Source organism: Artemia sp. Qi Xiang Cuo, chromosome 1, assembly GCF_049724085.1.
Source record: "Artemia sp. Qi Xiang Cuo chromosome 1, ASM4972408v1, whole genome shotgun sequence".
Taxonomy (NCBI): domain Eukaryota; kingdom Metazoa; phylum Arthropoda; class Branchiopoda; order Anostraca; family Artemiidae; genus Artemia; species Artemia sp. Qi Xiang Cuo.
In genome coordinates, this window is record NC_142794.1 from 50,201,188 (window position 1) to 50,214,028 (window position 12,841).

At 37.1% G+C, this 12,841-nt stretch overlaps 1 protein-coding gene across 1 annotated transcript in view; it reads left to right on the forward strand.

The window, feature by feature from the left end:
* The window catches only part of LOC148956437 (uncharacterized), a 570,204-nt gene that overhangs the window by 316,110 nt on the left and 241,253 nt on the right, over nucleotides 1-12,841 (forward strand). Inside the window, 2 exon segments of the mRNA XM_089090886.1 lie at nucleotides 7,713-7,925; nucleotides 8,200-8,349. Coding sequence (XP_088947012.1) covers nucleotides 7,713-7,925; nucleotides 8,200-8,349 — 363 coding nt within the window.

The following is a 12,841-nucleotide window of genomic DNA, read 5'->3' on the forward strand; positions in this document are numbered from 1 at the left end:
GTCTAATCAAGATATTGGCTACTCGACACGGCAAATTCTTATATTTTGTTGCACTGCAACCTCCACACTGATTGCATAAAAAAAACACGTGTCTACCTCACCTTCTATACAAACTCACGGAAAACTTCTCGCCAATTTGTCGTATCAAAAATAATCTTATATTCTAATTAATGAAAAGCCGAGTTATTTTTACCTTTAGGTTAAAAGAGATACCAGTGTCTTTAAAGTCGGGTAAAAGAAATTTATTCTCAGGCAAAAAAGGGTATTTATCTGATAATTAGGGTCAGGGGCCCAACACTCAGAAAATTTGAACTTATAGTCTAGGTGTACTACTATAACTTTCCTAAAATTGTATCAAAAACTGTAAGACGTGGTCAGAGTTTCTACAGTGCCCTGTTGGATATTCGTGTGTTTTAAACAATCAGTATATTCATAATTTCTCATCAAGTGTCAAAAATTTAGAATAATCATTGGAATGAAGTAACTTGACAACTCAACTTGACTCAACAGTAACTGGAACTGATAAACATCAGGTAAATGGTTTATAATAAATTTGTTCCAATTTGAAAATAATAGGCTAAAAATGACAGCGCTAAGTTTGGGAAATATAAAAGTTTTGAACTTCAATATAATTATGTTGGCAAGGTGTAGGTGAGCTGTTTCAGTTCTCCTTCAGTTTGCTGTCGTGGAATTCTTTAGTCTGATTTTTGTATTTGGGAATTTGCACGTTTTCCTTATTTATTAACAAAATTGTTCCGTGTTTTCGTGTTGCCCACTGCACATTTTAACTAGCTGACGATATAAATCCCAAAATAAATTATTTATTTATTGACGTAGATAAATTATCTACGTCATATTGAATGCGCGAAACTTGCGCACTAGATTATTGACACTGATAATAATTGATTAAAGTACTGTTAATCCACATTTTAAAATTATCACTTTCTCAGATATTTTTATTATCTATGTTAGTGTGGTTTTATCGTGGTTTAGGGTAATGCCAGAAATTTCTAATGATATATATATGGGGGGGGAGGATAAAAGTTGACTGGTATTTGATAAATATGAAAATAAATACGCTCTTTTTCTTGTTATTTATAATAACAATCTGTTGATGATGCTCTCCTATTCCCTCATTGGTGCCAACTTTTTTACTCTCTAAATCCCATAATTCAAGTATTCAAGATTATTCACGTACCATCTACGTTCACAAACAGACAAATTCTAAAAGTTTACCGTGCTAAAAAAAAAAAAAAATCCTTAAATCTGAGCAATTAATGCTCAGCAGATTTAATTTTGGAGCATTTTGTAACAAATTAGTCAAATACAACACATGTCATTATTTAAAGATCCCCTGTGCTTGTTTTATAAGGCTGCCCTTTGACGATGATGCCAAAGTTATAAAAAAATCAACACTAATACTCTTTTTTGCTCATAAATTCCTCTGTCAATCTGTTTAACTACAGATACGTGCTTTGCGGCAATTAAATCGACCGATAATTCCATAAATAAACTCATCACGAAAACTGAACCCCAAGAACATGTTGATATCGTAGAAAACAGATTCTTTCACTCTTAAATTATGTTATTAAGAAATTAACTAGTGCATTTTGAAACATTTCGTGTCTCTATCATTTTAATGTTTACTTTACTTGAAAAGATAGGGGCACGAAATTTAGCTCACTGTAAAAGTGGCTAGGACAGCAAATGTACATGCTAAATTTTTTAAGTTTATTTATTTTTTAATTGCAGTTATCCTGTTTTCACCTGCTCTTATTTTTTTTTATCTCACTTAACACTTTTACTTTTGCACCGAAATTCATTTCTGGGAGGAGGATGAATTCGAAAAACAGGCAGAAACTGGCGAATTATTGGAAACAAACGGGAAAATATGCTACAATAGTCAAATTATTGATATTTTAGGAAGAGACTGTGAGTGTGAAGGCTCCCTCTCCTTAGCAACTGTTTTCTTGAAAACTATAACAAATACCTCACATGCAATCATATTAAAACAGACAGATCTACTACTACTACTAACAACTCATCGCAGCACCAAGCCGCCTGAGGCCAACACAGCTACGCACGCTCCTCCTCCACCCCAATCTATTCAAAGCCTCCCTTTTTACACCCGCCCACGAAGTTCCCATTTCCTTTAAATCTTATTTTATGACGTCCTCCCACCTCAGACAGGGACGACCTGCTTTCCGTTTAGCCCTAGATGGTTGGCCGAAAAGAACAATCTTCGGCAATCTGTCATCCTTCATCCGCACAACATGCCCTAACCACCTCAACCTTTCTTTCATTATAGACCTAGAAAGCGGTATTGAACCACATTTTTCGTATAGCCTATTGTATGAAAGACGGTCAGTCAGCCTGGTACCCAAGACAATCCTTAAGCAATTTCGCTGGAAAACATCTAGCAAATCTTCATCCGCTTTTCGGAGCGTCCATGCTTCAGAGCCATATTTGACCACTTTCATCATAGCTGCTTCTAAAATTCTAATCTTGATTAGCAGACTTATATTTCTATTCTTCCAGACTTTTTTTTAACTGTGAAAAATCCCAATGAGCCTCGGCTATTCTATTTTTAACATCTTCACTACTACCATCATATTTACTAATAATACAACCAAGGCAGGTGAAGCTGTCCACCTGATCATTCTTTTTATTAACCAACGTCATCTTTTCATCTTCACTTATTCCTAGCCTAAGCGACTTAGTCTTCCTAACATTAATTTTCAAACCAATTCGAGAACCCTGAACACACAGAACCTCTAGAACGTCATTCATTTTGCTCAAACTTCCATCCAGGACGCTTAAATCATCAGCGTAATCTAAGTCCTGGAGACTTTTTCATCCCCATTTGATTCCGTGGTCTCCCATTACCTTTCCTGTGCTCCTTAAAACAAAGTCCATCAAAAGAATCCATATAAAGGGGGATAGAACACAACCCTGCTTAACTCCTGATTTAATCCAAAACCAGCTGCTAACCTCATTTCCTACCTTAACCTCAGCAGTGTTATTCTCGTACATAGCACTAATCACTTTAATGTATTTGTCTGGTATACCATACAAGGATAAAACCTTTAATAAAGATCCTCTATCAACAGAATCTAACGCTTGCTCATAATCTATAAAACTGAGGACCAAAGGTGTTTGAAAACTTAGGCACTTCTCAATTATTAACCTAAGAGTGAAAATTTGGTCAACACATCCTCTACCTTTTCTAAAACCGCACTGCTCTTCTCTTAAAACTTTGTCTACGGCATCTCTCAGTCTAAAAAGTATCATATTACTAAGCAATTTGCTACCTACAGAGACCCGATTAGTGCCTCGATAATTACTACTCTCAATTTTATCACCTTTCTTATAAAGTGGCTTTATTAAGGTTTTCCTAAAATCGTTAGGTACTTCCCCTTTTTCAAAAATCATATTCATAATCTTTAGTAACTTATTTCTAACCTCAGAGCCACCATATTTAAGAAACTCATTTACCACCCTATCAGCACCTGTAGCCTTATTATTCTTTAATCCTTTTAGTACTGTTGCTAATTCCTCCTCACAAAACAAATCTTCCTTCACATCCAAGGTATCACAAACTTTTCCATTTTCCTCTATATTTTTTCCTGCAACTCTATCTCGGTTAAGCAAGTTCTCAAAATGTTCGGCCCATCTCGCTTTAGCTTTTTCCTTATCGCTAATTGCGACCCCATTCCTATCTTTAACTGGGACAAGTCCGGATTGACTACTACCTATCAATTTATTAACGTGCCAGTACAATATTTTACTATTATGCCGTCTAGCTGGATCTTCTAAATCCTCGACAATTTTATCCATGGCCTCCACTTCACACCTCCTTAGTTCATATTTCAATGCTTTCTCCACTTTCTTTACATTTCTTTTGTTTTCATACGATCTATCACTCTGATAATTCTTTTACAAGTCCTTTCTCCTTTCTATTAAACCTAAAGCTTTTTCACCAATATTATTAGCTGCAATCCTAGCTTTCTTCCCAAAGACACATTCCGCTACTTCAAAAATTATTTTTCTAAAATTATTCCAAACATTTTCCACACTGTCAAATTTTAAACTCTCAAGTCTAGTATTCAACCATTCCTGGAAAGTTTCTCTCAAATTCTCATCCTGGAGTCTACTAACATCATAACTTCCCGGGAGGTAATTACCCTTCCGATATTTCAGCTTTAAATTAACCCTTGACACTAATAGATGGTGATCTTTACTTTTAACATTAATAACAACACTCCTATATACCCTAGTATCTTGTATTGATCCTGCCAGTCTTCGGTTTACTATAACATAATCAATAAGGTTTGCTGTCTTACCATCACGTGAATACCATGTTAGCTTATGAGCCATTTTATGACCAAACACCGTATTGGTTATAACTAGATTGTTATACCTACAAAATTGCAAAAGTCTGTATCCATTACTGTTTTCTTTTCCTACACCAAATTTACCTAAGCTGGGATAACATCTATCCTTATTTCTACCAACCTGGGCGTTAAAATCTCCCAGTAATAACATCATATTTCTACCTGGGACCTTGTCTATTTGCTCCTGTAACTGTAAGTAAAATTCATATGAGTCACTAGTATCTCCATCAGTCGGTTCTACAGGGGCGTATACTACTATAACTGATACCCTGAAATTTCTAGTCATAAAATGAGCAATTAGTATTCTATTATTAATATCGTACAAGCCTAAACAAGACTTAGCAGATTCCTTATTCCTTATGAGCCCTATTCCTTGTCTATGTGCCCCATCCTTCCTGCCCGAGTAAACATATTCTATATTATCTAATTTCTGGCTTCCTGCAACAGAGATAGGAGTTTCTGGTACTCCTGAAAAGTCCAGTTCAAATTGTAGGAATTCGTCAGTCAAAATGTCGATACGATAGTCATTTTTTAACGTCGTGACATTCCAAGTTCCAATTTTCATGTTCTTTAAATTATGGAAATTATTTTCGCCTCAGGAAAAGCAATGATCCCGGAAACCAGTGCTGGACGGGGATCACATATATTCTCAATTCTACACCGAAACGCTTAAGTCAGCTTAGAACCGGAAAGCAAGAAGTCCCTGGGACCCCCGGTATAAATGGAGGCTTTGTGAAATCCTGGGCCCATTTTGGTCACAACATGGTTTTCAGCACTTGGCGATGCTCCTCTATCAACAAGAGTTGAAATCCTGCACAGGCAATCTCAAGCCCATTACCTTCGACTCATTATATACTCATGCCTACAAATATTATACTACTATGGGGAGGCAGCCCGTAACAGATAACTTAGCTAGGAAGAGGTATTTCAGCCCAAAGACACCCATCAAAACAAACCAAGCCCTGAAAAATTATCCATTAGTCAGAATCCCATGCGAATGCTGTGTCGTTTACTAGGCTATAATTTCCTCGAGGGGCGCCACTCCTCAAGTAGGAATAGAGTTGACCGCAAGGTCCCCAGTCTTGCAGGTACCCCGAAAAGGTCGAGGCAGCCGTTTGCAGAGGCAGTTGTCCATAGATCTGGATCTTACGCCCTGCCACAGTTGTCCTCCTATAGAGGATCCTCCCGCGATGGTGTTCTGCATCACCATGCAATTTAACCCATTGCTGGGAGAAGGTTTGCAACTCATGAAACTTGTGGATAAACCAGTGGGTCCTTTTGAGTGTACATTTGAGGGGCCTTCTTCCTCCTCCGCCTGTATTTATGACCCCTGGCAAGGGTGCCCCAGTTTCTATTATGGACACCCAGGGAAAAGTTTCTCCCTTGGTCCGTGCCTCCTAAGGAGGTGCCTTGCATATTTGTAGGGCGTTCCCCTATCGCCAACTGGGAACGCGCTGAGTGGCCTGGGGAAGGCCAGATAAACGGATCACTTTTGTTTTGCAAAGGCCATAACTCAGTGACATATTTAACCTACTACTACTGCCTAAGCTAACACTACTTTTTGGGCGAATCAGAAGTAAAGATATTAGAAAGGGGGTGCTTTACCCACCACCCCCCCCCCCCCCCAAAAGCTTTGACCAACCACCCATATAACACAAGCACAGCCACATGAAAGCACAGAGCTTTATTAATAATTGTCAGGGGACCCTGAAAAATAATAAAGAAGTTTGCTTAAATGTGTAAATTTCGTACCTGATCCTAGCAATATCCTTTGCAAATATCGGTTAAAACGTGCAAATTTCGATATTTAACCGTAGCAATACGGTTTTGAAACCACAACGCTCTTCCCCTCAGAAAAATTCCTACAAATTTGGATATTTTAACCTAAAAATCAATGTCTATACTGAGTAAAGTAAAGGTTACAAATATTAATTGCAACTTCTTTGTTTATTAATAATAATATTTGCAAAAGACAAAGCAAGAATACAGTTGCATCGATACATACCTGTATACAGGGTAGGGGTAAAAAGAAATGATAATGAACCGTTAAAAGTAGCACCTGAAACATGCATTTTTTCAATTATGTTAACAGACCCAAGAAGAAAGGCTCAGATCCTATGATATAGGATGTATTAACATGCAAATAAATTCTAAAGAAAGAATTACTTTCTTTCTTTAGAATGAAATTTTTTTAACAGACAGATAAAAAATGGCTATCTAATAAATACTATCTTTTAATAAATAATGTATTTTTAAATATAAATAATAATAACAATAATATATAATAATAATACTAATATATCTTTTAATATAAATACTAAATAACAATAAATAATAAATTTTAAAAATAAATATCTTTTATTTGTAACTTAATAATTATGTTACATACAGTGTAATAATTGCTGTCGTATACTTGCTTCTTAGATAATACTCCTGTTCCGTGGGACCAAGGCGGTTTGAAACCAAAATTGACTAGCCAACCCCAACCTTCTTCCCTGTTGCGGTATACAGCTATAGCATAAATACTAGAGAAAACTGTTTTTTTTTTCTGGTAATTATAAATGTATATTGGCTTTTAAAAAAAGCAGTGCTCATAAATCGCAAACTAGCTTCTGAAAACCTATATTAGAGCAATTGTTCCAACTTTAAAAGAAATATTTCCTCCTTATAAATAACCTTAACCCCCTGCTACAATGTCTTGGGTCTTATCCAAAATTCACCCCTTACCTACCGACTGAATTTTCGTTACAGCCTTTGCATGAGTCAACAGTTAAAACTATTTTGAAGAAGAAAAAATATACACGTTAACGTTTACGTAAAAACCTGAGAGCTATAATTACCCATAATACTTTAGTGCTGTTTCGAAAGAACATTAAGATTATATTCGAGAAATTACCTCAGTTGGGATTTAAAAACAAATGTCCTTTGCAACGATATTTAACTGTTATTTAATAATGTGTTTCATATTTGTTTTCCACTTCTGAGTTGTGTGGTGTTTTAATTCATGGACATTTTGAATTGACTAGTGTTGCCTTCGAAATTTTCTCCATCGCACCCTTACAATCGAGAATTTAAAATTAGAAAAGAAGGCTAGAGACATGGAAAACTGGATGTTTGTACTTGTGAGTCAGCTTCATTCTCCTTTTTCGCTTTTTTTTATCACACATGTAAGTCATGGTTTCATTAGAACATAATACTTTAACAGAATTTTCTAGCATTTTAGATTTATATCCTAATGATTTTTTTTTTAAATATTTGAAATTATTATCCCCGTTAGAATTCTAAAATAAATGTCGCATTATTATTTAACCATTTTAGATGGCACTGCTCCAAGAGATGACTGAAGAATGGGATCAATGTGAAAGGAAACTAAAGGATGTTCGTAGTTTCATTGAAAAGTCTCGCCAAAGTCTGGAGTCACCAATGAGCAAAAAACGTCCCCTGAGGGATCAGTTAGGCTTACGAGAAAAAATCGTTGGTGATATTGCCATACAGAAGACCAAAATGACAATGGCCGTGGAAAAATTGCAGGTAAGTCCAATAGTTCCTTTTTTCCTCTTAAGTTTATTTATCTGCTCGATAAGTCCCATATTGATCTTTTTACCCACACCACTGAATTTCTCGTTCCTAGCTGTTGTAGAATTTGTCAGTGAAGATCTGAACTCGGAAAGAAAATAGAGTTGCAATTTTCGAGGATTAAATGATAAAGATATTTGTTTATAGCATAGTAAATGCGAAGTTTTCGGATATTTGAAATCTGCTAAAGGTAAATAATGCTTTCAAGTTTTATGTTATCTTATTTTAGGTTCATTTACGATCTGGAGTTCAAGGCGAACCTGATGTAATTAGTACCAGTGAAGAACTAAAAAGGGGTTTAGAGATCCTTCATCAAGATATATTTGCACAAAATCGAAGCTTAGAGGCAGCAGTATCCCAGCTAGACACATTTCAAGAGGTTAGTTTTATAACCACATTTCTATTTTCAGTTGAATCTTTTCATAGTTGGATGGTTAAAACCCATGTTAACCATCCATAGTTAGATGGTTAAAATAGATCTTTACCAGTTAGAAGCATTTCAAGAGGTTAGTTTCATAACCATACTTCTATTTTTAGGTGAGTCTTTTTATAGTTGGATGGTTAAATCCCATGTTCACCATCCATAGTTGGATGGTTAAAATATCTTTATTAATTAACAACATTGAAGAGAACGAGCTCATTTAATATTTCTGAGGATAATCATATCTTATTTTCTTCTTCTTCTTTGTGTGTCTTTTGTGGCAGCTTAGCCTATACAAGTAAAATATTCTTGTGACTAGAATTACTAAGGTCTGGAATACCTTCCATGAGATCGCGTATTTTAACGAAGTTGCTTTTGTCAGCAATGATGTTTCTATACCACATAAAATTAATAGAAATCCGGCAGTTACGTTATTTCAAATTTTTTGCTTGATTAGAAAATAATTAAAAGAAAATAATATATTTGAAGAAAATTTCCTATCAGCGGCCTCCGAACCTTGTAAAATGCTAGTACCTACTGCTAGACTATTGTGTTTTGTAGTATAATTTCTTGTGGAATGAATCAAGTTCTTAGGAATGGATCTAGAATGCGAAATTTGCTTAGTTTTTATAATAGGTTTTATAGAAACAATTTTATTGTAGATTCTTTCGTTAATCACTAAGAATTGTATGATGAATCGTATGCAGTCATAACAAACTGAACCTAAGAATCTGCGGATATCGTTACTTTGTTGAAGTGCATTAGTAAGAGGGATCAGGCTCATAAAAAAATTTATAATAATAAAAACAGTCCATTTTGTTTATGAATTAAAAATAAGAATAATCTGAACAAACTTCTGAGAACTATGAAGTGTCATACATTGCGAAAATAAACTAAAAGAAGCAATCGGTTATTTTTCGAAAACATGGAAGATCATAAAAAGTTTGACATTGACAACGGATTCAACGGATTCAGAGTATGTAATGCTTTTTCTCAACATTTTGCTATTATTGGTATATTGTTACTATCATGCTGCTATTATTGCATTACATATTATAGGAAGTATTAATTCCTGTTTAGTAACTTCTGATGATGTTTTTTTTTCAGTATTTTATGAGGAATCAATAAGAAAGTCTTTTGCTTCGATACTATTTTAAAAATGTTTTCCAGAAAGTCTCACAAAAGAACTAAAAAGCAAAACATTAAAACCCCCAAAATCAGTATGAACGTATGATAAGTTTAACTTAAAAAGTATAGCGTAACTGTAAATGAATAATAGGAATCAAATGGAAAAACTAGTCAACCTTACAAAAAAGAAAAATTATCAATGAGCAAACAGACTTAACACGAGCAGAAATTAAAATGAATAATCAGGACAAACTTAAACGAACAGGAATTACCATAAACAGGAGTGGATTCACCTTACTTACTTTCCTTACTCAACTCCCATCTGGCCGGGTTGGCCGATTCGGGGCTTCTCTGATGACATCATAACAATATTTTCGGAATGCCTCCCTGTTTGTTGCAGTCCTCAGCAGTTCTTGGGTGGGGTGATCAGAAACATTTTCCCACCAGTGCTTGGGAGGTCGTCCCCTGGGGCAAGATGCACTTATTCTTCCTTCAAAGGCTATTTTAGACAGTTGGGCTGGGGACCTACGCTGAACGTGTCCTAACCATTGAAGCTGTTGAAGTTTGATGGTTTGAGGGTAATCCAAGGAGGGCAGCAGTTGTTCGTTTGATACTCGGTCAAGGTAAGTGATATCACTGAGGTTTCGGAGCGATTTAGTTTCAAATGCCGCCAGTCGGTGCTTGTCATTGGCTTTATAGTCCATGTCTCTGCCCCATAAGTTGCAACAGGAATCAATAAGGCACGGAAGAGTCGTATCTTCAGTTTTAAGGGGAGGTACTTATTTTTTCAAATAGAGCGTAGTGACTTGAGGCATGCGCAAGCCAGAGCCAGGTGTCGTGTTATTTATTTTTAGGAGTCACTTCTTGATTTAAGCACACTTTTTAAATAAAGAAACTGGTCGACCCATTCGATTTCCTCGCCCCGAACAGTGACTTTGGTGAGGGGGGGGGGGTACTAGTCTCTGCATGCCGTGTTACACTCATCACCTTGGTCTTGCAGGCGTTTATCTTCATTCCAAAGCAACAAGCTGCTTCGACGAGAGCGTTTACGCTGGCTTAGATTTCCTCTATTTTTTCGTTCAGGCGATTAATGTCATCAGCATATGCAAGTAGGTCAAAAAGGTATTCTCCCAAGACTATTTCTTTTTTATCAGGAACAAGTACCAGCACACTGTTTAGGAATAGGCAGAAAAGAGTGGATGAGAGGAGGCATCCTTGGAGAACACCGGTAGAGGTAGAAAACTCCTCAGTGAGTCCTTCACTAGTCCACACCATGCTTCTCGCCTTTTCGTACAGGTTCGTTATAATATGGATAATATCAGGGGGAATTCCGTAGTGAGCCAAGATATGCCAGAGACCATGTTGGCGGATCAGGTCAAAGGCTTGCTTAAAGTCGATGAACAGTTGGTATAGCTCTTTACCAAATTCCAAATATCATGCCAAGATTTGTTTAATGACAAATAATCGGTCTATAGTGGATCTATTCTGACGGAATCCAGCTTGATACTCAGGTGCAGCTTGTCTTGTCATGTTTTTTATGCGGTCTAGGAGTATTTTTGTGAGGATTTTAGCAGGTTGGTAAGTAAGTCATATGGTTCTGTAGTTGTCGCAATGGCTTTTGAATCCTTTCTTGTGCAGGGGAACTATGACAGATGTTTACCAGAACTTGGGGTAGTATTTTTTTTTCCAAACAGCTGTTACTTTTCGATGGTACAGATCGATGATAGCTTCAAATTCTGTTTTGAGCAATTCTGCTTGCATACCGTCTATCCCGGGTGCTTTATTGGATTTGAGGGATTCCACAGCAGTTTCTACCTCTGACCTTAAAAGTGGTACGGGTGGTTCCTCATTTATTGGCGCTGGAAACATCTGAATGACTTCAGGATTTGGACTTACTGTGAGATTTAGCTTTTCCTGAAAATGCTCTTTCCAACGATCTCAGATTTAAGCGCGAGAGGTAATTTTATCCCCATTTTTATCCAAGAGTTCCAGGCACTTTGTATCCTTATGATTTGCTAGCTCTTTAGCACGTTTGAACATAAGGTGTGAGTTACCTCTTTGGAATTGGTCTTCGCACTGCTGACACTCTTTGGTTATCATGTCCTTAAGTGCCTGGCGAGTTCTCTTCTCGATTTGGCGTGTCAATTGCTTGAACCTATCCTTGCTTTCTTGATCTTGTTTGTTTCTGAGAGTTAATTTTTCGTTGCTCATGTCAACAATATCCTGTGTAATCCATGGCTTATCTCTAGCAGATTTACGGCCGAGAACGATCTCGGCTGTCTCACATATAGCCCTGCTACTTTGCAATACAAGCTGAACAATGTCGGCTGGGCTAAATAGGACAGTTGTTTCTTGCATGATCTTTGAAAATCTTTCGTTTAGCTGCTCTCTATACTCTTGTTTCGTCTTCTGGTCCTTCAGGGCTTCCACACGGAATCTTGGGACTTTTTGCTTCGATTTGAAAACAGCCTTTAACCTTAGACGAATTGATGACATAAGAAGGCTGTGATTACTGTCAAAATTTTCACCGGAGAGAGTCACTGTGTCTGTGAACGAGGATTTCCACAGATCGTTACCAGTATGTAATCAGTCATTTTGACAGTCGTTCCGTCGAGGGACCACCAAGTGACTTTCCTCTTTCGCCGGTGTTTGAACATTGTGTTAGTCACAAAAAGATCGTTGTCTCGGCAAAATTCAATGAGTTGCTCTCCTCTGCTGTTGATCTGCCTGATTCCAAATTTGCCCTGATATCTTCGTTTCCGCTGTTGTCGTTGCCCAAGGTGAATTGAAGTCTTCAAGGACTATAACGAAGTCTTTCTTTTGAATGGTGTCGACAAGAATCTGAAGCTGAGAGTAAAAATCTTCAGACTCCTCATCCGACCTTGACGAACCAGGAGCGTAAACCTGCACTAGAGAGAGGTTACTGAACTTGCCTTTGAGTCGGATCATCATCAGTCTTTCCGAGACAGACACCACTGACACTAAAGATTTTCTTGCTGTTTTAGTCAGCAAAGAGCCAACTCCTTGTCTGTGAGAGTAGGAGGGTCGCGTCTCCTATCTGTCCTTCGCTGTTGCCTGGTAGATGTGTCTCTGAGAGACCAATGATGTCCCACTTGTAAGGGTTTACTTCGCGGAGGAGCATGTCTTTCTTTCCTGGTTTTGCGAGTGTCCGGAGGTTTAATTTTCCGATTCTGGTTGTAAGTCTTGTACCTAAAACTGTTCTACCATCCGTTCGAGCCGGACTGGTCAAATATACTCTAGATTTGTCTCCAACACTGCTGGCTGTCAATACATCGGTTGCCCCGAATGCGGTAATTTTTCC